This window comes from Hippocampus guttulatus, chromosome 17, assembly GCF_054856545.1.
Source record: "Hippocampus guttulatus isolate MCC_2025c chromosome 17, RoL_Hgut_1.0, whole genome shotgun sequence".
Classification (NCBI taxonomy): Eukaryota; Metazoa; Chordata; class Actinopteri; order Syngnathiformes; family Syngnathidae; genus Hippocampus; species Hippocampus guttulatus.
The window spans coordinates 5009672-5034410 of NC_141277.1; the positions used below are offsets into that span (position 1 = coordinate 5009672).

Consider the following 24739-nt stretch of genomic DNA (forward strand, 5'->3'; position numbering starts at 1 on the left):
AATTTTATCTCGATCATAAATACACCTAAAAATGTGGTCGCGCACACACACGCACTCACAATAAAAACAATGGACATGAAAGTAATTTCACTACCAAATATGATTTATTTCAAAGCAATGTTGGAAGTGATACAATAATAATAGCATTTTTATAAATCATAGCCATGATTTGATGCAGCCCCGAGGTGACCGTCTTAACATTCACTACTTGTGCTGCTTCCTCCTTTTTAGGAGTGCATCCCGGAGAGCAATCTGCATTAAAAAACAAAATAAAACAAAACAAAACATATTTATACGTACATGGAGGAATATACAGAACACGCTATTGCAAAAGTGGCCAACATGGTCCACTCACCTGCTTCTCTCTGAAGGAACGTTTGCCTTTGGTTCGGACGTTCTGGCTGTGTCTCATCATCATGAAATTCTTTGTGCGTCTCTTCTCTTTGTTGCTGGTGCTAGCGTGAGGATTTAACTTGGTCTTTTTCTTCACAAAGTCCTTACGGTCCGTTCGGCCCGCCTACAGGTCAAACGCAAAACATACGGTCAAGCGTTGTGTGAAGAATTAGGAATAAACGTGCTTTTCAAACCATTGCTGTTGCCAGACGGGTCTCCTTGTCAGCTTTTGGTTTCTTATGGAGCCTCTCAATATCCCTCAGGGTCAGCAGCTCCCCTCTGGAAAATCAAATGAAACAGTTAGCCAGTGTTAATTTTGACAAGAAGTTTAGTTTTCATTATAGTCTTTAGACTAACATTTAAATTGTATTCATAATTTGGTCCAACAGAGCAATTTTAGTCAACTCAAGCATGGTTCAAAAATGTCTCACCTGCTGCGGCCTTCGTCATCGTCGTCCGCTGCTTTCCTCTTCTTCCCTGGTGCGCCGTTGACCTCCTTAGCCATCTGGGCCAGTCTGATCTTCTTGAAGTCGTCCTGCGTGAGGAGACGGCTCACGCTTACCGCCGCCGCCTTGGCCTCCCGTTCTTCAGCTGGTAAACTCTTCAGCTTCTCCGCCTTATTCGTACAATACGACAAAGTGTTAAACTAACATCGTTTTACATTCTTTTTAAAGACTGCTCTTAAACCTACCACTTCTGTCGCGTCTTCATCGGACGAGTGGTGGACGTCCACCCACTCCCCATCCTCGTCCTCGTCGCTCACACTGGCGCTCTCCCAGCCGTCTGTTTTGGCAGATGTCATTTATTCGCCTGATCAATCTATGGTAGCTGACCGATTACGGACTCGTGGTCCGCTCACCTTCTTCACCCTCTTTGACTTCCTCCTCCACCTCCAGCACCTCCGCTCCAGGAATGTAATCTTTAGCTCCCAGCTCGCCGTAGTCCCTCACCCTGGCCTCCGACAACGCCTCTGTGGGCCTTCCCTGTACACAAATGCTTGCATTCATTGGGCGAAGACAGTTTTTAGCAAGTGAGTTAAAACGAAATATATATATAAAGAAATATAATAATAAATGACCTGTGGTTTCACTTTTGATGATTTTTACAGTGGTATCTGCCTGCAAGCCTCTTGACAGAGGCAATTTTGTTTTCTTCCACTTAATGTAATACCCACTCATGTTGTGCTCACCCTGTCCTTCTTGTGCAGCATTTGCGGGTTGAGATTCCTAAAAAGCTGGATGAGGCCTCTGGAGGACATCATCACATCTGGGAAAACAAAAACGGAAACGCTGTCAATGTCTGGGACACCAACAATGATAACGGTAAAAAGTCTCACTCTTGTCTTTGTGGGTCTTGTACTGGGCCAGGTCCTGCAGCAGGTCTTCGTTGATGCTGAGTGGACAACGGGCAACCACCTCTTTAATGGCGTTGATCCTGAAATGACACGATCAGCTATTAAAGTATTTTGCTTTTTAACCCAAATAGTAAAACATTGTCGGCCGCTCACCCCACAGTCATGACCTCGCCAGAGTTTCGATCGGTAACAAAGTTGTTGGCAATCGTGCGGATGACCGACTCGATGATCTGCGTGTGTTAGCGGGTTATGTTATTAGCATGACGGGTAGACACTTTCCAACAATTGAGTTCAGAATTGTACCTCAGGCGGGACGAGTTGGTGGGAAGACTGTGCGGCGCACAGGAGGATCTTTGTCACCTCTACGAGACGTATAAACAAACATTGTCATTAGAAGTGATTATTTGTTTATGCTAATTTGACAAGCCATATTATGTCATGCAGCGAGACAGATTATTTGGTTGGCCCAAAGACCCATCAATCTGATCCATTTCTAATCGTCATGGTTGTGACATATTTTAAATGCAGCAAACTAACACTGTCTTATATTTAAGACATAAAAGAAAATGTAAAGAAAGAAAACACTTTTATAAAGTGTAGGTATTGTACCTACTGTTGTATCCGCATTTTGGATTCGTGCCTTTTAGGAGCATGGCTTAGGTGATGCCTTCAAGGCAAATTAAAAAATACTTACAGTACATGCCAAAAAAAATGCGTTTGACCTCTTTGATGTGGCTGAAGGAATCTCTGGATGAATGGATAATAATTGAAGAGGAAGAGCTGAAAACAAAATAAAGACCTGTGAGTTTTTAATTTAATTTGGTGATTTTTCGTGAAGGTCTGTGTCCGAATGTCGTACCTCGTGGATGCCGACCAGTCTAGAAATGAGCTCCATCATCATGATCTTGACCTCGAAGCGCTCTTTGGAGTTTTCCAGCTGCTTCAGGAGCTTCTCCGAAAAGTCTAACCAAAATGTTTCCTGTTAGTGATGACAAGCCGGACGCAGAACGTTGACGAGGGAGCCTACCTTGGGGATCGTGAATGAGGTGAAGGGCGGAAAAGTTGAACACCTCGGCTTTGTTCTTCTTCTTGTGTTTCTGCATGCAAGAGCGCCAAGCAAAAAAAAAAAAAAAAAAGCTATAGGGCAAGCATAACAAGAAATTCGAGTTGAAGCTCAAATGGGGATTACCTTGAGGACTTTCATTGCTTTTTCCAGCTTCTTCTTGTTTTTGGAAGTTTTCTTCCCAGTGTTGAATCTTACCTTCAGGTCGCGCACTGTTGGTCCCTCTGCCTGGAAGATGATGAGAAAAAAGATGAAACACTCATGCAACGTCTCACACACACACGCACAATCAATTCAGGGATGCTGCAAATATTTGCACATTAATTTGTTCGAATCTGTCCTGACCTAACACATTTATTCAATGTATCATTGAATTTTGGTTTGAAGTCTGTGCACTTTTTCCCCACGCCATTTGTAAGCATAAATACTCACTGAAATGATTCAAATGAAATATCTAGATCAATACAATCGTCAGTACTTTCCTCTGAGTCTGAGTCGCTGCCCTCGTTCTCTTCATCTGCCCCCAAGAAAAACTTGAGTCCGGCCACCATGATCTGCCCGGCAACATAGAAACACGAGGCGTTGATTTACAATACATCTTCATTCATATTCCACGAGTGAATAAGAAATAAAAATCAAAGTTGGAAAAGCACACCTTTGTCACATTGGAGAAGCACGCTGTGGTGATGACATTGACCGTTTTGGTGTCGTTCCTGCAGGCACATCCGTTTGAATGATCACAATATAATGGTGCCTTGAAATTGGGAGTTTAATTAGCTCTATAACCAAGCTTGTCAATCAAAACGCTCATATGTCAATTTATCTTTCCCTCTTGAAATAAATTCAAATGCTATTAATCTGTCCCAGCCAAATTAAAATTGTTGGGTCATTCATATCTCAAAGTACAACTGTAGTCAACTAATTCAAGAAAAAAAAAACTGTACCAAATGTTCCTCTTGTACAGCTCCACCATCACATCTAAGGATATCTTGGCTGCGATGGGATTGCGGTCTCTTAGCATAGTGTACATGAAGTTCTGCAGTGACTATGACACAAAAGAAAATGAGAATATAATAACCGCATTGATTTACAAGAAAGAAAATGTGTTAAATGGTTTAAGCAAGTCCCTTACCGAGTTCACCTTGTTGTTTTTGTGCTTGGCGTTGATGTTTTTGATGTCAGCCACAATGTGTGTGTATAACGTCTGTAAAGACAAAAGGCACATTTCAAATGAATTGTCTTTTGTGCGGCTGACTTTTTCTACCTGTCTTTTTTTTTCTTTGCAAACCTTCCGTAGCAGCTTGTCGTGACATCGCAGCAGCTCAAAGAAAAGCTCGAGCAGGCCGGTGGGGTCGATCAGGTCCTTGTTTCGCAAGAGAATCAAAGCCTTGCAGAAGGTCTGAACGTAACGCCAAAGAATAGTTACTTTACTTTTACACTGCAGTAATAGAATACTGTATAGCGACAGTGTACCCCCGCTATAACGTGGTTCATTGTTCATGCCACATTGTAACTTTTCAAGATATTGATGTTCATGTTTTTTTAACCGTATACAGGCATGCATGAAGAGGTAGCTCCTTCAGTGTCATACAGTACAGTACCATGTTTTCCCATTTTAATAATTTTTTTGTTCCCACAGAGCAGAAATGCCTCTGAGTAGTGTAGTATGCACTGACCGTGTTGCTGCTCTGTGTGTTAAATTAATCAGAGACGGGTTTCTCACCATTCTTAAGTCTGCCTCCACGACTGTGTGGTGACTCAGTAACAACTCAGTCAGCTCTTGAGGAAAAGTAGACAAATGCTGCGGATAACAGTGGGCCACCTGATTTGACGAGTCAACAACCATTTTAATGACAATTCACAAGACAAAGAGGATCGATTTACGTATGACGTTACCTGAGCAAGGAACATGACAAGTTCCGCCAACTCCTTGTTGGGTTTGTCGGGCTGCAGTTTAAAGATCTGCACATTGGACTGGTAGTGTCTGTACTGCTGCAAAAACTACCGAAGCCACATTGACAGCCGTTCTTGTTAACAAATTGGACATTCACCAAAACAAAAACGCATGCTAGCTTTTTAGCATTGAAAGCGTGTAAACACTCACCTCTGTTACATAAGACTGGGGGTCCCGCTTGATTAGATTCTGCAGTTGCGGCAAATTGTTCGGCAACTTGTTGTTGTGTCGCCCCGACATGGTGAAGATTTACTACTTACAATCACGCAAATACGGCTGCTCAAAATGGTTTTCACAAGGAAAGCGTGACGACTGCGCACGCCGCCATTACTGTGTTGTCATTTGCATGAGAGTGACGACACATCCGCTAGAGTCTGCAACGTAGGCATGAAAGTTGTTTACAACATAAAGAAAACTGTGTTCATACTGATATAATGAGGGATATCAATAGAATGAAACCCACAAGATCTAATCATGATATTTGTATTTCGGTGATTATTATTATAGGGCCATCATTCCTCCAGGTGATTTTTGACATTCTACTGCTGTACTTGTGGGTTGTTGTAATAATGATAAAAAGTATTTGATAGAAGCCAGATAGAAATTGTTCAACATTCATATCATGGTGAAATACGGGGTAATACTGAAGAGAGTAGTTGTATGGTTTGATTCATTTCACTTGAACTGATGCAAAGATGGGAGATGGCGGCAGGGCGGTGAAACAAAGTTCTTTTCTGATTGGACCGCAGATTTTCCGCTTCAACTAGCCAATCAATGAGCAACAGGGCGGTGAAACAAAGGTCTTTTCTGATTGGACCGCAGATTTTCCGCTTCAACTAGCCAATCAATGAGCAGCAGGAGTGTGTATAAAGGTGACTGCTCCCAACTGAAGACGTTAATCCATTTTTAAGACGTACACGGCGCATCTTGTTATTCCGAATATGTCTGGGCGAGGAAAAACCGGCGGCAAGGCAAGAGCCAAGGCCAAGACACGTTCCTCTCGTGCTGGACTTCAGTTCCCTGTTGGTCGCGTCCACAGACTACTTCGGAGAGGTAACTATGCCCAACGTGTTGGCGCCGGTGCTCCTGTCTATTTGGCGGCTGTACTCGAGTACTTGACCGCTGAAATCTTGGAGTTGGCCGGCAACGCTGCCCGAGACAACAAGAAGACCAGGATCATCCCTCGTCATCTGCAGCTGGCCGTCCGCAACGACGAGGAGCTCAACAAGCTTCTTGGCGGAGTGACCATCGCCCAGGGTGGCGTGTTGCCAAATATTCAAGCAGTCCTTCTGCCCAAGAAGACTGAGAAAGCCGCCAAGGCCAAGTAAAGCGAAGACATGAACTACAACCCCCAAACGGCTCTTTTAAGAGCCATTCACCCGTGTCATCAAGAGTACAATTCCATATTCTAGCCGAAGGGAAAATAATTTTATTTAGTTAGTGCAGTATACATTGTAGCTACTCACAAAGACCTGGCGGTTGCAAAGCAATCAGTATTCCTGGACATTTGGAAGTACATCACGCAGTCGTCGATGCCAGCAACTCTTGTATTGTTGTAAAGAGCTAATTAAACTCTAAATCGTACTGTCCACATTTCCACCATTGAACGAAATACAAATTGTAGTGGTTAACTAATTATAAAACGACACATTGCATCTATCAGGAATAAAACTGAAGACTGGTGCCACATCTTGCCAAATTACATATTTCAGGCCCAGTAAAAGTATACATACGTCATTTTATAGATACAATACATATTTATATAGCGCTTTCACAACAGCTTCAGCTGTAACAAGGCGCTTTACAGAACAGCTAACAGAAAATAATACAACACGTAAGACACGGTCAGTTATGCAATCTTAACCACTTTTCCTGCATACACTTAGTTTGAAGCAGTTATAGATGAAAGAGGAGAGAATCAGTGTCATTTCACCAGTGGATCAGAGACACCATGCTGAAAATGTGCACACGTCTGCTACATACTTCACCAAACATACTTGAAAGGCATAGTCAAAACGTTTGGTGTTGTATGCTGTCAGAAAATGCGCCACAAAACAGTTTTCACTTTTAAGATGAGCTGTTCATCTAATAAGTCGATCCATGTTTACGTTTTGAAACGCTTCGTTTCGTGTGAACAGGGAAACTCAACGTATAAAATCCACCCAATAAGCACCATGAAAAACTGGGTTTTATTTAAAATTCACACCAGGTAAAGTGGAACGCCCAATTAGGGATTTTTACGGTTTCTGTTGATAATAACAGAGGTAAAATAGTGTTTTGTCAAGGTGTGGGGGAAGGGCTGCCGAGTGACGTCCCACGCGCTGAATTGGTTCAGCTGTCCTCTCTCAGGTCCGCAGGGCTGGTTTTATAACTGTCGACTGGAACGCGCCATCTTATTCCACGAATATCTTTAACCAAATCACTATGTCTGGTCGAGGTAAGGGAGGCAAAGGTCTGGGCAAAGGAGGCGCTAAACGCCACCGCAAAGTCCTTCGGGACAACATCCAAGGCATCACCAAACCCGCAATTCGGCGTTTGGCTCGCCGCGGCGGAGTGAAACGCATTTCCGGTCTTATTTACGAAGAAACACGGGGTGTACTTAAAGTGTTCCTGGAGAACGTTATTCGTGACGCAGTCACCTACACTGAGCACGCCAAGAGGAAGACCGTTACCGCCATGGATGTAGTGTACGCCCTGAAGAGGCAGGGACGTACTCTTTATGGCTTCGGCGGTTAACTCGTCACCCCTCTAAATTAACACAACCCAAAGGTCCTTTTAAGGGCCAAACACTGCATTCCGTAAGAGTACATGTTCCCAGGTAATCTGTGCGGTGAGTTAGTTGATGTGATGATGTTTGCGATGTATTGAATGAATTGTTGGTGCTACTGGCATATTTTTCAATACTGACATCTGAACCTTAAAACGTAATTGAAGGGCCATACATTTAATATGCAGTATATAGTAATATTAATCGTAGACGCTACATTACAGATTAAGAGTCAAATCTCCAAAATCTAAATCGATCATAATGTTAAATGGGGTGCACTTTAGTACCACACACGATATACAGTTTTGTTCAAAGTGCTTTACCAAGCCTCGGATACTTTTTTTAAAGGACTGCACACTCATGTACAGTAGGTGGCGGTATGTACCAAAGAGGTCGTCTTCTGACGTCACAATGATCTGCTTCTCCATGCAAATCTTTGACGAAGCTAACACGGGCGCTTGACTAAATTGGTCCTGAATTAGTATTGAATGTCTCTGGAGCAGCAAAACATGACGCCCGTCACTAATTCGGTGGAATAATATTTCATCCGCTAAATCGTCGTGCCCATTTCATCTCGTCATAGTGCACGTTGAAGCGTCACGGCCCGTTTTAGCTTTGGCTACCGTAGCTTAGCTTACTTTACGAGCTGCTAACAAATCGAAGCGTTTGTGAGCAACGCATCGCAAAGCGGAGATCGAATGGTCGTAAAATAGTTCTGAGTTTGGTGTGAAAATGTGGCAAAGTAGGACGGAAGAGGACGAGGAGGATTTTTGTGGAACAAAACGGGAGAGCGAGCGACAACGTCAATGGCTGGATGGAACTTTCAAGAAGCCTCGAGTAGGGTTACACACCGCAGGTTTGTTCACGTCTCACTCTTGTTTAGGACATATACTCCAAGTTTCAAAACCACTCCTGTGTTTACTTACAGGCACTGTGTGACGTTATATTTAATATCACATGACACTATAATGTATACAATGTGTCTGATCGTATTTTGGATTCGGGGGGTGTAGCCCGCATTTCAGAATATCTGAAAAGGTTATGGACAAGATACCATAGTTTCACTCAGTTTACATGGCATGTTTTGAAAATCTGAGATGACGATATTTAACTGTTCCGTGCTTGTTTAGCTTGGGGGTAAGATATGTAAAAGGCAATTCTGAAGCACCGGAATTAAGTGTTTGGATGAGCGAGTACACTTTTTATCGAAGTCTGAGTGAAATCCCGTTGAAGCAGTTACAATTTAAAGGCAAAATAGCAGACAAACTAATAAGTGTCTGGAGAGACAGTTATTCACCATAATACTACATGCACAGCTACATATGTCAGCCGGGGGACTGTAAAAGTATATAAATGAAGTCTACTGATTATTTATTTATTTTTTTTGCAATTCGAGTAATGTTATTTATATTTTTACAACAAATGCCTCAGTTTGGATTTTGATTCTTGAGATCTGCACAATGAATGTTCCCAAAATTACATTACTGTAATTAATTTTTTTGATCCTTTTTTGACTGAAAACTTTTTGACTTTAGTTTGAATATGCAGTCTTAAAATAAGAACCAAAATCAAAACACCAATCTACACAAATATCCCAAATGAAAACATGTATTGCAAAGGAATAGGACAATCCTTTTTTGACTGAAAACTTTTTGACTTTAGTTTGAATATGCAGTCTTAAAATAAGAACCAAAATCAAAACACCAATCTACACAAATATCCCAAATGAAAACATGTATTGCAAAGGAATAGGACAAAGTCAAACTTATTTAGATCTTACCTCTTCACTATTATCAATGATATCAAATGATTAATCAAAAATGGCATTATTTATATTCATGTTTTGTGCTCTTTATTATTGTACATTTCATGTGATAAATCGGGTTTATGGTGCATGTGCATTTGTCTTATTGTGTCTTGCAGACATCAGCGGCGATCTTAATCCATTTTCATCAGACATTCAATCGAAATCCCTTCACATTAAAGAGGAAGTGGAGGATAAAGAGCCCCTCAAAATCAAAGAGGAGGAGGAAGAAGAGTTTCTGCACATAAAAGAGGAAGTGGAGGATAAAGACCGCCCCCTAATTAAAGATGATGAAGAAGAGTTCCTGCTCATTAAAGAGGAAGAGCAGGAGGATATCATCAAGGTCCGATTGACTGGTGTCCCTTGGAAGACTGAAGATGAAGGTCTCAGTGATGAAGATCTAAGTGAGGAAAGCAGAGTTGTGGAACCACCAAACAGCATCTTACGTCAACCCACGACAACAGAGAGTGATCGAGACCACTGTGGAGGATCACCAGAAGACGAACTCTTGGCTCCACTATTGGAGAGTGACGACGCAATGTCACACTCTCGTGATGAAGATGATGATGATGACGACGACGAACGCTTTGTGAAAAACGTAGGTTATGAGTGCCATTTGAAAAGTCATGTGATGAGCCATACTGGTGAGAAACCTTTTGTCTGCCCAGTTTGTGGCCAAACATTCTCTCGTAAACACTCTCTAACGACACACTCAAGAAAACACACTGGAGAGAAACCTTTTGCCTGCTCAGTTTGTGGTCAGACATTCTCACGCAGACATGTTTTGACAGTACACAAAAGAACACACACTGGAGAGAAACCCTTTGCTTGTGCAGTTTGTGGTCAAACATTCTCTGTGAATGGGAGCTTGAGAAGACACATGAGAACACACACTGTGGATAATCCCTTTGTCTGCTCAGTTTGTGGTCAAGGATTCCCTGAAAAGGACCAATTAAATATGCACACAAGAACCCACACTGGTGAAAAATGTTTAACCTGCTCAGCTTGTGGTCAAACGTTCACTCAGAGAGGAGCCTTATTATGTCACATAAGAACACACACTGGTGAGAAACCTTTTGCCTGTTCAGTTTGTGGCCAAAAATTCTCTCATAAGCGAAACCTAAAAAGCCATACAAGGACACACACAGGCGAGAAACCGTTTGCCTGCTCAGTTTGTGGGCAAACATTCTCTCGTAAACAAGCTCTGACAACACACTCGAGAAAGCACACTGGAGAGAAACCGTTTGCCTGTTCAGTTTGCAGTCAAAGATTCTCCCGTAGGCATGTTTTGATTGCTCACAAAAGAACACACAGTGGAGAGAAACCTTTTCCATGCTCAGTGTGTGGTCAAAGATTCTCAAAAAAGGGATCCATTAAAAGTCATATGAGAACACACACTGGTGAAAAACCATTTGCCTGCTCAGTCTGTGGTCAACGATTCTCTCTCAAGGGAAACTTAACAAGCCACACGAGAACACACACTGGCGAGAAACCTTTTTCCTGCTCAGTCTGTGGTCAGAGATTCTCTCAGAAGGGAACTTTAATATGTCACACGAGAACACACACTGGAGAAAAACCCCATGCCTGCTCAGACTGTGGTCAAAGATTCTATCAGAAGGGTAACTTTAAGAGACACAAGTGTGCTGGTGATAAAAGAAGTGATACGTAGAACTGTCCTGATATTTATCAGGTTGTTGATTTGATCGCAGCTGGACTTGTGGTTCTGTCAGACTTTTCAACCATCATCCGAGCAGGCTTCACCAATTAAGGGGTTTGATGGGGCAGCTCAAACTTTGGGCTCAAGCCATCCAGTGTCACCTGTCTGACTGAGAGGGTGAAAAAAAGTGACAATTTTGTATTCTACCTAGCTTATTGTATTTTATCTACCTTCTTATATTGTGTGTACCTTTTAAAAGTTTCCCATGGGCATGTGTTGTGAATGAGCACTTGTGTTAAAACCTATCAAGGAATGCATCTGCCTTGCCCACCGTTTTCATGTGCAAATCCAAGAACTAAAGGATTAATTGAAATTGTGTAACCCCAACCCTATAACATGGTTTATTTGCACTGTATGTATAAATTAAACACCTTATAACTGAAATGTAAATAAAGGGCTGAATGCACAACTGACTCTCCACACTCCCATACTTGGGCATCTCAGCACTTGTGCCTAACAACCTCTCTCGACAATACTGAATGGCTTGCAGTTCTCGAGAATGTTGAGCAGAATCTCAAGCAATGCCTTCCTAGAAGCTAGTGATGTGTCGTTCGCGAACGAGCCGGCTCTTTGAAGTGAACGATGGGAGCCGGTCCGAATAGGAGCAGACTTTTTTTTTCTCCTGTTTTTTCCCCCCTTTCGGTTGAAGCCGCACGTGATTGGTCAAGATCCGTGGTAGAAGAGGAAGGGAAGGGCTTTACACACCCACACCCACACACACACACACACATGCTGCATTTTAGAGAAGGGGGAGGGGTTAGAGAAGAGGCACACAGCAGCACACTGAGCAGCACGCAAACAAGACAAACGAGGAGACGAGAGTTAGTTAGCGAAAAAAACAACACGGTGGAAAGCGGAAAGGTGAGAAAATGGATAGGAAACGCAGTGAAATTTGGACTCATTTCAATTTAATTGATAGTTCAAAGGCAGCGTGTAGACTGTGCAAGGTTAAAATATCCCATCGATCAGGCTCCACAAATAACCTGCACAGGCACATCAGAAAAGTCCACCCATCAGTACAATTTGAAGAGAAAAGACAAGCAAGGGAACTAGCTATTAATGAAGGTGCTAGTGTGTCTGCAACTGTTGCTGCAATGTCACAACTGCCTAGATGTACAACCCAGAGCTCTATGAGCCACTTTATGCAAATGGCTATAAACCAGCAAAACAGAACACAATTGACGAGGAACTGGGTAAAATGATTGCAAGTGATTTTCAGCCATTTTGTTTGGCTGTGTGTTGTCGCAACATCTGTCCCCTCAGAGAGAATCTTCTCCAAAACAGGGCAAATATTAACAGAGAGGATAAACAGGATCAACCCCTCAAAGCTGAGGCACTTGGTTTTTCTTCATGCCAATCTTCGCGAAAGTCAAGTTAAAACTTTTACCTGGGTGCTGCTTTTTTGTTTTACAAATTTTAACTTATAATTTTTTGTGTGGTATTCAAAGCTTACTTATGTTGTTTTACTGTAAATAGTTAAAAGCTTATAAATATACACATTCAGAGATTGGAACTTTTTGTTGACCTTGTTTTGATATGGGTCTTTGTACTTTGTTTTTATTTTTGTAGCACTCCATGTTGAGTATGTTCAGAAGAATATACATAAAGCCATATAAATAATAAATATTTGATATACGGTCTAATTTTTGCATTAGTAATTCATTTTACGCATAATATTACATTATTTTTGGTAGTAAATTAATTTAAGCAACAAAAAAACTGAGGAGCCATTTGGGAGCCGAAAGAGCCGGCTCTCTAAAAGGAGCCGGAAATCCCATCACTACTAGAAGCTTGCTTGTTAAACACGAAGTTTTTAATTTTGATTCTTTGCACGTACAAGCATTGGCTGTCGGACGACAAATCATGTAATGTAGTCTGGATGTGACTCTTTTAGTTGTATGTGTGATGGCCCTTAAAAGAGCCGTTGGGGTTGTATCAAGAAAGCTTACGCCCTCTCGCCACGGATGCGACGAGCCAGCTGGATGTCTTTGGGCATGATGGTAACCCTCTTGGCGTGGATAGCGCACAGATTGGTGTCCTCGAATAAACCGACGAGGTAAGCCTCGCTAGCCTCCTGCAACGCCATGACGGCTGAGCTCTGGAAGCGCAAGTCGGTCTTGAAGTCCTGAGCGATCTCCCGGACCAATCGTTGGAAGGGCAGTTTGCGGATGAGCAGCTCGGTGGACTTCTGATAACGACGGATCTCGCGAAGCGCCACAGTACCGGGCCTGTAACGGTGAGGTTTCTTCACCCCGCCGGTGGCCGGGGCGCTTTTGCGGGCAGCTTTGGTAGCCAGTTGCTTCCTCGGTGCCTTACCGCCGGTGGATTTACGAGCTGTTTGCTTTGTTCTTGCCATAGTCCTCGAGCGCTAGTTTGCAACAAGTGTGAATGCCCAAAGGTTCACGAACTCCAGGTTTTATCCAGGCGAGGCAACGCTGATTGGTGCGGTTTGGAAGAGCGCGCGCCAAATCTGCTTGAACATTGGAAGGACACAAATTTAAATTGAACCAATGGGCACTCAGTACAACTGACCAACGGCTAGCGAAACAGAATGAAGGAAAATGCGTTTGGCGTCTTCATTTGTGAGTTGATTTGAAATGTTTCATCTTCATTAACTGAACGTTTTGGAAATGTGTGAAGTGAGAAAGCAATAATTATTATACACGCATTACCCAGATATTATTTGGGGTTGATTATGTTCAAAGAGGTGTTGTTGAAAAAACGAATATATATCAGTCATTCTATAAGGAACGGAATCAGTACAGAATTGTACCAAAATAAACTTTATTAAACAACAACAAAAACATTCACCTGAAGGCGTTGCTTTAAAAAGAAATATATCTGCATCATTTATTAAAAACAAATGTGACCTCCTGACTGCAGACCAGACAATCAAATGTACACCCCAAAAGCCCTCAGGAGCAAAAATGGCTGATAGAAATGACTTATTCGTCAACTCAATCGAGCAATGACTTCTTAAGAGTTCATGTTAATTTTGCTGGATGATTTTTAGTATCCAGTAATGCATTATGTAGGACGTTTTGTCCCAACTCGCTACTATCAGAAATCTGATATATACAATAAAACAGATTACTGTGGAACGAAATTAGCGTATTTCAAAATTAAAGGACACCAAAATGTTTTGAGCCAAAACAATCAACCCTGCAGTTATCATTGAACTATAGGGAGTATTGATAAATGGAAGGCTCTTTAAAGGTGTGGTGGCTCTTAAAAGAGCCTTTTGTATTAAAAGGTATGCTGAATTACTTCTTCGATGCAGCCTTCTTGACGGTTTTGGGCTTGGCGGCCTTTTTGGAGGGGGCCTTCTTCGCGGCGGCAGTTTTCTTAGCCGCAGGAGCTTTTTTGGGCGTCGCAGCCTTCTTGGTGCTCTTGGCGGGTGTCTTCGTTTTCTTGGGCGACGCAGCCTTCTTGGTGACCTTCTTGGCGGCGGTTTTCGCTGGAGTCGTTTTGGGCTTTTTGCTCGGTGCGGCCTTCTTGACGGCAGCTTTCTTAGCCTTGGCCGGGGATTTCTTAACCTTTGCGGGCGCCTTGACTGCCTTCGTTTCGGTCTTCTTGTTCATCTTGAAAGAGCCGGAAGCACCGGTGCCCTTGGTCTGAACTATTGCTCCCTTCGCCACCATGCTCTTGATGGCGGTTTTGAGGCGAGCTTTGTTCTTCTCTACATCGTAGCCTTTGCTAGCCACATACTTCTTGAGCGCGGCCAGGGAGACGCCATTGCGCTCCTTCGACGCCGCGACGGCCTGGAGGATGAGCTCGCTGGTGCTAAGGCCGGACGACTTGGGCTTGGGCGCTGCCTTCTTCTTAGCGTTGCTTTTCGCCGGGGCTGCTGGAGCTGGAGCGACTTCCGCCATCGTATTAGCTGCCTGCTGTCCAACAAAAAATGTTTATGTTCGGCTACCGCGAGAGACACTATTTAAGTACCACATGAGAACCGTAGAGAGTCAAGCTATGGGAACCAACGCGGTCAAAGCGCGTCGACTTGTGTTTTCTATTCACACCTTGAACGGTGAAAAATCACCCTGGATATTATTCGAAACAGTCAGATTGATTCGAAGTGATAGAAATCACATATTTCTCCACATCGAAATGGTTTCCAGCTCTCTGACTTGCTTTAGTTTTTTTGGAGAGCCTCCAAACGGCACCGCTTCACTGGCGTGAACGATGGTTGGAGGTCTTTCCTCACTCGATAAACCGCTAAAAGCTTGAAAATTGCTCACAGGGCACTAAAAAATATTTTACAGATGACAAGGCATGCTTGTCCAGAAATCCAAAGGGAAAACAGAAATAAGTTTATGATTATTTTAGAGAAAGAAAGGGGTTTTTTGGTGGCAGCAAACACACTGAAGTTTCTCAGGTACTGCTTACAGTTCGTGCTTAAATATCATTTTGTATGGGAAAAAAATAATTGAAGATTATTCTGCTTTACTCATTCATATATTTAAATGCTAACGAGAAGAAAAAACATGCACGTTTCTAAATTGTAAAATAAATCTGGCGCAATGAAGCCATCATGCACTTGTGCATATATGTAGATATGTTTTGTAAATTATTGATTTGTGATGTGATAATGCCATGACTATATGTTAACCCAGGCGTCTCCATTATCATGCATTTTGTGAATAAAATACCGTTTTGCTTTCCCTTGATGAATTTGCGACATTTAATTCCATTCTATTATCATATATCATTATTGTACAGAGGGAGAGGGAATTTGGTCAAAATTATTGGTCCAATTCTGTTAATGTAACAATACCCCACAGTGGTTCAAACACACTGGTTTAATACATTAAAATGGCAAATGTAATGATATATGAAAAATGACTTTAAATAAATGAATATGTCCCAGGTGGTCAATTCATTGTCAATCTTTTTACCCGCCGTGATTCATTAGTTCGCTTTTCTAAATGAATATTTTGAATCTTAATTGTTTAATGGTATCACTTGCTCATTCCCTTTCATCTTTCTCCAGTTTTTATTTGGCATAAAAAGCATTGCTTCATGCTTTGTGATGTGGAAATACATAGAATAAGAGACTTTATTCTTGGTAGATTTTTATTAGATTACAGAGGAGATAGTTATAATTTTATATACTGCTATTACACTATTAATTTTATATGGAGATTTGAATACCATAACTGAATTAGAATGACGGATGGGTTAATTTTGTAAAATTAATTGCAACGGAGCTCCATCCAGAGAGCCGATCCTCCTGTTGAATTTGGCCGTTTGGTGTTTCATGTAATGACCTAACAAAAAATTCAGTTTACAAAGAAGAGATACATTGTGTTCACATGTTGGGGATTTAATTTGCTTTAATTTAAATTTAATTCGTTGCTGGCTGCGTGTAGGTATATACGAGATTCGGGGTGTATTTTCATTGGCAGAGTAATAAGATAAAAATCATTATCATTTTCCACCTTCGTAAAAAGTATTTGCATGGAACTTTGAGCTCTTTCGGGTTAGTATGTGGCCCTTAAAAGGACCTTTGTGTTGCCTCGGCGCCGGATGGAGAGCTCAACCGCCGAAGCCGTAGAGAGTGCGTCCCTGTCTCTTGAGAGCATACACGACATCCATAGCGGTCACCGTCTTCCTCTTAGCATGTTCCGTGTAGGTTACGGCGTCCCGGATGACGTTTTCAAGGAAGACCTTGAGAACTCCGCGTGTCTCCTCGTAGATGAGCCCGGAGATGCGCTTAACCCCACCACGGCGAGCCAGACGGCGGATGGCTGGCTTAGTGATGCCTTGGATGTTGTCACGGAGAACCTTACGGTGACGCTTTGCACCCCCTTTACCCAAACCTTTGCCTCCCTTGCCTCTGCCAGACATTGTGTCACGTCAGCGAAACTCAATCTACCTGCAGCCTCGCGAGGAGACCCTTATTATGAAACAGCACTGCGGACCTGAGAGAGGACAGCTGACCTAATCGTGCACCAGAAACGTCACTCGGCAGTCCTTCTCCCATGCCCCGTATAAACATATTTACCTTTATTTGTCGTGACAGGAACAACTTGTGCTGAAGGTGTTCCTTTGGGTGATGAGAATTTATACGTTGGCAATTTTCCTTGTTCACATTAAAGGACGCTTTCATACTTGAAACACGAGTAATTAGTTGAACCTTAGAGATACCAAATGTGTCCAATGCTTTACGAACATAAGCTGTCCATCTATCATTTTTACAAGCGATAATGTTGAAATAAGACTATTTTAAAATTAATTTATCACAACCGCGTTCTACTTATGATACCGAATCCGTATTTAGCGTCAACGCCTGCCATCAGGGATGGCAAGCAGTTTCATCATAAGTGGGCCACATAGTATTTACGATTTCTCGAAATACCCTCCTGAACTAAAGTAAAGTCACTGACTCATTTCTACCTGTACTTCGCTGTGAATGCATATATTTTGGGCAAATTTAAATTTGGGGTTGATCAAAACCTATTTTGTTAGTATTTAACGGCCAAGACTTTTCGTTTAGATACACACAGGATGGTACTCTTCATGAAATTGGTAGGTGGCTCTGAAAAGAGCCGTTTAGGTGGTTGAAGTAGACCCCTTCCATTTACTTAGTCTTGGCTGGCTTCTCGGTTTTCTTGGGCAGAAGTACGGCCTGGATGTTGGGCAACACACCACCCTGGGCGATGGTCACTCCGCCCAAAAGTTTGTTGAGCTCCTCGTCGTTGCGAACAGCCAGTTGCAAATGACGAGGGATGATCCTGGTCTTCTTGTTGTCGCGAGCCGCATTCCCAGCCAACTCCAGAATCTCGGCGGTCAGATACTCAAGTACGGCCGCCAGATAGACAGGAGCGCCCGCACCTATGCGCTCGCCATAATTTCCTTTACGGAGAAGCCTATGTACACGACCGACTGGAAACTGAAGACCAGCTCGGGATGAGCGAGTCTTGGCTTTAGCTCTAGCTTTGCCACCGGTTTTCCCACGTCCAGACATAACGAAAAAGTTATATAACTGTCCTGTGTTTGTGTAGTACACAAGGTCCTGCCGACTCATGAGTAGCCTTTATATGGAGGCCGTTGCAGGTCAGTCATTGGTTAGCTGAAGCGGAGATTTGGTCATCCAATCATCAGTGAGATGTAGGTGCACTGTGAGCAGTTTGCTTTTTTACAAAGCCCTCGTTTTCACCAAGAGAACCTTTTACAAGTCACAGTGTCTTTGAAAAAAGGTAACATTTCATCATCATAAAACGTAGTTTGGTAATGCTTCACATATCAACAAAGGATCTGCCCACGTGATCAGAAACCGGTATTTTAACTGACCTATAAAACTTCCCGGTGAGCGATCCAGATTCCAGCCAATCAGAGAGTAGCGTTTGCACAGCGTGATTTGCAAGACGTGGTCTATAATAACACCCGTTCCTGCTGTGCACCCTCACTCTCGAATCAACATGCCTGAACCAGCTAAATCCGCACCTAAGAAGGGGTCCAAGAAAGCCGTCACCAAGGCTGCCGGCAAGCCGGGACGGAGGAGAAAGAAGGGGAGGAAGGAAAGCTATGCCATCTACGTCTACAAGGTACTCAAGCAGGTTCATCCCGATACCGGGATATCTTCCAAGGCGATGAGCATCATGAACTCCTTCGTGAACGACATCTTTGAGCGCATTGCATCTGAAGCATCTCGTCTGGCGCATTACAACAAGCGCTCGACCATCTCGTCCAGGGAGATCCAGACCGCCGTACGCCTCTTGCTGCCTGGCGAACTGGCCAAGCATGCCGTGTCTGAGGGTACCAAAGCTGTCACCAAATATACCAGCTCTAAGTAAATTAACTAGGACATCAACACAACGGCTCTTTTAAGAGCCACCCCACTTCTCTTAAGGGCACGCTTTCCTTTATGCTACTCTTGTGAAGATCGACGCTTGTGGCTGGCGGAACGAGTTGGTATTTGCTACAAGACATTTCTGATCCGAAAGCAATTATGGCCTAGCCCGTTATTAACTGATTAAAGAACAAACTTTATCCTTATAATCCATTGTCTGAGTTAATCACACGATTAGAACATTGGAAGATTAGAAATGTTTATTTCCAGACTGGTACAGTTTCGCAAGTATTTTCAAAACCACACACGTGAAACCCAATATGCCATGAAATTATGCTGAAACTCCAGCCTCTGCCCTTAGAAAAGTAGTTGTAACTATTGTGCACGGTGCACGATGATACAATGTTTCACCGTGCAAGGCAGAAGACCAAAATATGTTCTGATAATTGAAGTCCTGGAAATCTTTTTCCAGCCAATTCGATAGTGACCCTTATAAATGAACTGATTGCTTTATTCTTTCCGTGGGTGTCTTGAAAGGTGCTTATAAATGTATTAATATAAGCGCTAAGTGAGATATGCGCGTACAGCAGCTTTTAGGAATACAGAAATATCTCATTTGGTTGCAAATGTGGTGGCTCTAAAAAGAGCCCTTGTGTCAAAGCTTCAGCCCTCTCCACGGATACGACGGGCCAGTTGGATGTCTTTCGGCCTGATGGTGACCATTTTGGCGTGAATAGCGCACGGGTTGAACGAATGACGGAGCTCCCTTACGCCAACCAATCCTGATTGGTGCGCGGCTCGTATTGGAGGTCAGCGCCCCGCCCCACGCCCCCCCCCCCCCTAAGAGAGACCTCCTGCCACACGGATCGCTGCCAATGAGGGGGGGCTTCTGTTCAAATTGAACCGCCAAAATACGAAGTCCCTCCGCGCGCTGAAAGCCTCTTTCCTGGTTGGTCGAACTCAAACGCCCCGGGCATTCTGCGGCTATTAAAGCCGGACTTCTACCGCCGAGGGCTACATTTTCTTTGATTTGCAGAGAAGGACAGAATGAGCGGAAGAGGGAAAACCGGAGGCAAGGCCAGAGCAAAGGCTAAGACCCGTTCCTCCCGTGCCGGTCTGCAATTTCCAGTCGGTCGTGTGCACAGACTGCTGCGTAAAGGTAATTATGCCCAGCGCGTAGGTGCTGGTGCCCCCGTGTATTTGGCCGCCGTGCTCGAATACTTGACTGCTGAAATCTTGGAGTTGGCCGGCAACGCTGCCCGTGACAACAAGAAGACCAGGATCATCCCCCGCCACCTGCAGCTGGCCGTCCGCAACGACGAGGAGCTCAACAAACTCCTTGGCGGAGTCACCATTGCCCAGGGCGGCGTGTTGCCTAACATCCAGGCCGTTCTTCTGCCTAAGAAGACCGAGAAGGCTGCCAAGTCGAAGTAGAAACACACTTCACAACCCCAAAAACGGCTCTTTTAAGAGCCACACACTTTATCTCTGGAGAGCCTTACTCCCTTGAACAATTAAATGTATACAGGTACATACATACGTGGTGTTAAACGCGCTGCATGTGGTCATCTGGATGACATCAAAATCGAGAAATACCCAAAGCTGCATCTGCTAAAGAAAAATAAATATATAGATAGACAAATAAAAAGGCAATTAAATTTATGTTGCGGGAAGAAATTTCATCTGTGCTGTATGTTACAGCACATTTGACAAAGTTGTATCCAACGCAAATAAGCATTCATCTATCCATGTTCTTATCAGCTTATTCTCACAAGGGTCACGGGCTTTCACCCAGTCACAATCTAAGCAGTAATTGAAACCTCTTATCCTTCCCATCTTGCACAGACAACTGCTGCCTAGCAGTGCTCCATTCTTCTGTGATTGAAGAACCGAGAAGGAAGTACACAAATTCAAGAGAACAAAAAGAAATGCAGGTGCTTGCCAAATCCACCATGGGATAATATAGTTATATAAGCTTACAATAAATACAACCGTGAGCACAATAGAGGCGGTGGGCATTGACGCTGCAAAACAAAGGACCAACCGCCAAATGACACCAACTGTCCTCTTTTAGGTCCTGCCAGGACCCCCAAGAGGGGGTCTTTGTATGCACCACTAAACCGAGAAAAATTCAGCCAATCGGACCGCGGCGCTGGCACACCGTTCTTTGCAGAGGTTTTCTATAAGAATACCAGCTTTGCCATCAGTGCGTTATACTGTGTCTGTAGCTTGATTCAGATACATCAATATGCCCGAGCCAGCGAAGACCGCCCCCAAAAAGGGTTCCAAGAAAGCCGTCGCAAAGAGCGTCAGCAAATCCGGCAAGAAGAAGCGAAAGACGAGGAAGGAGAGCTACGCCATCTACGTGTACAAGGTGCTGAAGCAGGTTCACCCTGACACCGGCATCTCGTCCAAGGCTATGAGCATCATGAACTCCTTCGTCAATGACATTTTCGAGCGCATCGCCTCTGAGGCTTCGCGCCTGGCCCACTACAACAAGCGCTCCACCATCACTTCCAGAGAGATCCAGACCGCCGTTCGGCTCCTGCTGCCCGGTGAGCTGGCAAAGCACGCCGTGTCTGAGGGTACTAAAGCTGTCACCAAATACACCAGCTCCAAATAAGGTGGCCCTCCTTCAGCCCAACTAAACGGCTCTTTTAAGAGCCACCCACTCCTTCTGGAGAGTATTTTTTCCAATCGTAATTATGTTGTTGTCCTGTACTGATTGCTTCATTTGTTTAAAAAGCAGTATATATATTTTTTATTAGTAGGGAATGGAGTACTAGTCAACAAAAATACTATATTAGAAGTACGGAACCGTCTCTCTCCCGTGTGCGTTCTTGTGTACATATTTTGGAAGGCAACAACGTACTGTACGTGTATTTGATGCCTTATTTGGTCTTTGTGTTGTCCCGTAGTCAAATATGGCCGACTGGCTGCGCATGCGCGTCGTTAGTTAGCTGTAAAATTTACGCCTCAAAGCTATTTCCGCATACGTCTGTCTTGTGCCACCATCGCGGCCAAGCGCTTCTTTTAACCTTCATGAAATTGTTCCCGAAGTCTCGACACAGTACGCCCGTCATTTTACTGGACGAAACCGTCGTTCTTTAAGTCGTCCGCATTCGGATACACTTGTCTCGGTGCACGGTGAAGCTTTGTAGCCTTGCCTAGCCTGTGTTAGCTTAGGATAGCTCATCTTGCTACCCGCTAACAAAGAGACGCAACTGAGAGCAACTCATCGCAAAGCAGAGATCAAATGCGAGCGTCAAATGCTGTGACTGTCGTGTGAAAATGTGTGCAAGAAGAACAGCGCAGTACGAGGAGGAACTTAATGGTACCAAAGAGAAGAACGAGCGACTGGACGCTGTTTTCAAGAAGGCTCGAGTTGGCTTTCAAAGAGCAGGTTTGTTCACTTTTTGCCCTCACAAACGAATTTTATTTGTAAACAATATTCTTGTTTTTGTACATTTACCCGGGTGCTCTATACATCACGTTTACTGTGACTTAATATAACATTAACATTAAAAAACAAAGTATGTGGGTGCATCTGATGCTATCATTCTCTCATTGTTTTCGAGGAGTAATTCTGAACGATAACGATAAGAAAAACAATAAACTAAATAAAAAGCATGACATTTCTAATAATTACTTTAAATATGAACAATAATTCTAAATCACAACATCAGAACTGGCATTTCTAAACCATGTTTTTTATTATATTCTCCCATCTTGCAGATGTCAATGTCGATCTTCATCAAAAGCCCCTCCGCATTAAGAAAGTAGCGGAGAACAAAGTTCCCCCCCACATTAAAGAAGAAGAGTGGGAGCAGCCAAATCTCCCTTATGTTAAAAAGGACACAGAGCACCCCCATGTTAAAGGGGAAAGGCAAAAGCTTCCAAATATTAAACAGGCACCAACACATTCTCACGACATAGAGGAAAAGCAACCAGTGTCTGTCTTCATTAAAGAGCAAGAGGAGGAGGAGGCTCCCCACATCATAGAAGCGGAGGAAGTGCCTCACCAGATTAAAGAGGAAGAGGAGGGCGAGGACGTCGCATTGATGAGTGTTCCTGTAAAGAGTGAAGATGAAGGTCAAACTGCGGACAACAGCGAGCCGGAGTCTCCAAGCAGCACCTCAAGCCGACACATAATAGAAGGTGATGGAAACTACTGTAGAGGATCACAAGCAGACAGCCTCTTTGCTCCACTATCAGATAGTGAAGACGTGAGGTCGAATGCTTCTCACACTGACAATGAGGAACAGTCTGAATGTGATAAGACAACTCATATTGACACCAAACATTGGAAATGTTCTCAATGTGGGAAAATGTTTGCTTATAAGTGGGATTTGAAACGACACCAGCGAACACACACTGGGGAGAAACCTTTTGCCTGCTCAGTTTGTGGTAAAAGATTCTCTCAAACAACCCATTTGGCAACACATACGAGAACCCACACCGGAGAAAAGCCTTTCGCCTGTGTGGTTTGCGGGAAATCGTTCTCTCAAACAACCCATTTGACAACGCATATAAAAACGCACAGTGGCGAAAAAGGTTTTTCCTGCTCAGTTTGTGGTCAGAGATTTACCAGAAGAGCCAATTTGACAGCACACACAAGAACACATAATCTCTTAGGTCCGTTATCGGATAGTCATGACAGAACATCACAGTCCCATATCACTGACGATGATGATGAACAGACTGAAAGCAATAAGGCGTCCTACAGTGACAACAAACCGTGGGAATGTTTTCAGTGTGGAAAAACGTTTACCTCTAAAAGCAGCTTGACCAAACACACAAGGACACACACTGGGGAGAAGCCTTTTGTCTGCCCAGTTTGTGGTAAAAGATTCTCTCAAACAACCCACCTGGCAACACACAGTCGAACACACACTGGTGAGAAACCTTTCGCTTGCTCAATTTGTGGTAAAAGATACTTTCAAGGAAGTCATTTGACAACACACACAAGAACTCACACTGGAGAGAAGCCTTTTGTATGCTCAGTGTGCGGCCTAAGATTCTCTGAGAAGGGAAACCTAAAATTACATGCCATAACACACTCTGGTGAAAAATCTTTTGCCTGCTCCGTTTGTGGTCAAACGTTCTCAAGAAAAGAGAGCTTAAAAACGCATACAAGAACCCACACTGGTGAGAAACCATTCGCCTGCTCGGATTGCGGAAAGACGTTCTCTCGAAAAGGAATTTTAAGAATGCACATGAGAACCCACACTGGTGAGAAACCTTTTCCCTGCTCAGTTTGTGGCCAAAGATTCACTCAGAAGGGTTATTTAAAAATACACAAAAGAATACACACCGGTGAGAGACCTTTTGACTGCAGGGTTTGTGGTCAAAGGTTCTCTCAGAAGGGTCAAGTTAAGAGACACAAGTGTGCTGGTGAGAATAGCACTCATCAATGAAGCGTTGAATGAAATGTGGAGTAGTGAATGTCGTTAGATGACACCGACTTTGAACGGCCTCGTTTCTTGTATTTTGTGTGCCTTCTGGAAGGGGAACTGAAGTCCAAGATGTCAAAACTTTGTTTTATTATAAATCTAGGAGTAGACAGACTTGCACCGCCAATATTCAGCATTTTGGGTCATCTGCCTCAGCCTGCTGCCATATCAGACACTCGTGTGGAAATGTATGTTCATGAGGTGTTCAAAAATAAAGCTCTATTGTGAACAATTCATGTTTATATGTGTGATATGAATGTGCAAGTTAAAAAAGTGCTGAGACATACTGTATCTCGCTAAATTCATAGCTTTTGCTTTGGGGAAAAAAGAGATCATTTTTGCATATTTTCTGACTTGTAGACCAAATCAGTAATTGATCATGTTTGCATTTTCTGCTTGGTCAGTTTGAAATAATGTCCTATTTTTAATAAAATAATGCATA

The 24739-nt window shown here is 43.3% G+C and overlaps 12 protein-coding genes across 14 annotated transcripts; 7 read left to right on the forward strand and 5 right to left on the reverse strand.

The window, feature by feature from the left end:
* Positions 1 to 82: 82 nt before the first annotated feature.
* On the reverse strand, positions 83 to 5099 carry sdad1 (SDA1 domain containing 1). Of its 3 annotated transcripts, none has more exons than XM_086135814.1 (22): positions 4915 to 5099; positions 4707 to 4811; positions 4534 to 4611; positions 4099 to 4209; positions 3943 to 4014; positions 3755 to 3855; positions 3466 to 3523; positions 3292 to 3364; positions 2937 to 3037; positions 2775 to 2844; positions 2607 to 2710; positions 2470 to 2527; positions 2051 to 2109; positions 1901 to 1977; positions 1730 to 1827; positions 1583 to 1659; positions 1253 to 1376; positions 1085 to 1176; positions 825 to 1009; positions 588 to 672; positions 356 to 517; positions 83 to 252 (listed from the first exon to the last, which is right to left on the reverse strand). In XM_086135814.1, exons 1-22 carry the CDS (start codon positions 5002 to 5004, stop codon positions 205 to 207), a joined length of 2028 nt encoding a protein of 675 aa, XP_085991940.1. In that variant the 5' UTR covers positions 5005 to 5099; the 3' UTR covers positions 83 to 204. The 3 variants fall into 3 exon arrangements, with proteins under 3 accessions (XP_085991940.1, XP_085991938.1, XP_085991939.1); XM_086135812.1 differs by having other exon boundaries at positions 4534 to 4632; XM_086135813.1 differs by having other exon boundaries at positions 2937 to 3034; positions 3289 to 3364; positions 4534 to 4632.
* A 583-nt stretch (positions 5100 to 5682) lies between these two features.
* On the forward strand, positions 5683 to 6353 carry LOC147191649 (histone H2A). Its single transcript, XM_086135834.1, has one exon. The coding sequence runs from the start codon at positions 5706 to 5708 to the stop codon at positions 6090 to 6092; it is 387 nt and encodes a 128-aa protein (XP_085991960.1). The 5' UTR covers positions 5683 to 5705; the 3' UTR covers positions 6093 to 6353.
* An 835-nt stretch (positions 6354 to 7188) lies between these two features.
* On the forward strand, positions 7189 to 7556 carry LOC147191650 (histone H4). Its single transcript, XM_086135165.1, has one exon. It carries the CDS (start codon positions 7189 to 7191, stop codon positions 7498 to 7500), a length of 312 nt encoding a protein of 103 aa, XP_085991291.1. The 3' UTR covers positions 7501 to 7556.
* A 344-nt stretch (positions 7557 to 7900) lies between these two features.
* Positions 7901 to 12695, forward strand: LOC147191651 (uncharacterized). Its single transcript, XM_086135822.1, has 2 exons — positions 7901 to 8387; positions 9455 to 12695. The coding sequence occupies exons 1-2, from the start codon at positions 8264 to 8266 to the stop codon at positions 11002 to 11004; spliced, it is 1674 nt and encodes a 557-aa protein (XP_085991948.1). The 5' UTR covers positions 7901 to 8263; the 3' UTR covers positions 11005 to 12695.
* Positions 12696 to 12962: 267 nt separating this feature from the next.
* On the reverse strand, positions 12963 to 13417 carry LOC147191652 (histone H3). The gene has a single exon (XM_086135832.1). It carries the CDS (start codon positions 13406 to 13408, stop codon positions 12998 to 13000), a length of 411 nt encoding a protein of 136 aa, XP_085991958.1. The 5' UTR covers positions 13409 to 13417; the 3' UTR covers positions 12963 to 12997.
* A 408-nt stretch (positions 13418 to 13825) lies between these two features.
* On the reverse strand, positions 13826 to 14940 carry LOC147191653 (histone H1-like). Its single transcript, XM_086135830.1, has one exon. It carries the CDS (start codon positions 14922 to 14924, stop codon positions 14316 to 14318), a length of 609 nt encoding a protein of 202 aa, XP_085991956.1. The 5' UTR covers positions 14925 to 14940; the 3' UTR covers positions 13826 to 14315.
* A 1214-nt stretch (positions 14941 to 16154) lies between these two features.
* LOC147191654 (histone H4) lies at positions 16155 to 16900 on the reverse strand. The gene has a single exon (XM_086135844.1). The coding sequence runs from the start codon at positions 16897 to 16899 to the stop codon at positions 16588 to 16590; it is 312 nt and encodes a 103-aa protein (XP_085991970.1). The 5' UTR covers position 16900; the 3' UTR covers positions 16155 to 16587.
* A 714-nt stretch (positions 16901 to 17614) lies between these two features.
* Positions 17615 to 18042, reverse strand: LOC147191655 (histone H2A-like). The gene has a single exon (XM_086135835.1). It carries the CDS (start codon positions 18017 to 18019, stop codon positions 17633 to 17635), a length of 387 nt encoding a protein of 128 aa, XP_085991961.1. The 5' UTR covers positions 18020 to 18042; the 3' UTR covers positions 17615 to 17632.
* A 426-nt stretch (positions 18043 to 18468) lies between these two features.
* On the forward strand, positions 18469 to 19053 carry LOC147191656 (histone H2B-like). Its single transcript, XM_086135840.1, has one exon. The coding sequence runs from the start codon at positions 18474 to 18476 to the stop codon at positions 18846 to 18848; it is 375 nt and encodes a 124-aa protein (XP_085991966.1). The 5' UTR covers positions 18469 to 18473; the 3' UTR covers positions 18849 to 19053.
* An 838-nt stretch (positions 19054 to 19891) lies between these two features.
* LOC147191657 (histone H2A) lies at positions 19892 to 20278 on the forward strand. The gene has a single exon (XM_086135833.1). It carries the CDS (start codon positions 19892 to 19894, stop codon positions 20276 to 20278), a length of 387 nt encoding a protein of 128 aa, XP_085991959.1.
* An 814-nt stretch (positions 20279 to 21092) lies between these two features.
* Positions 21093 to 21467, forward strand: LOC147191658 (histone H2B 1/2-like). The gene has a single exon (XM_086135839.1). It carries the CDS (start codon positions 21093 to 21095, stop codon positions 21465 to 21467), a length of 375 nt encoding a protein of 124 aa, XP_085991965.1.
* Positions 21468 to 21825: 358 nt separating this feature from the next.
* Positions 21826 to 24529, forward strand: LOC147191659 (uncharacterized). The gene is made up of 2 exons (XM_086135819.1): positions 21826 to 22247; positions 22580 to 24529. Exons 1-2 carry the CDS (start codon positions 22136 to 22138, stop codon positions 24259 to 24261), a joined length of 1794 nt encoding a protein of 597 aa, XP_085991945.1. The 5' UTR covers positions 21826 to 22135; the 3' UTR covers positions 24262 to 24529.
* Positions 24530 to 24739: the final 210 nt, after the last annotated feature.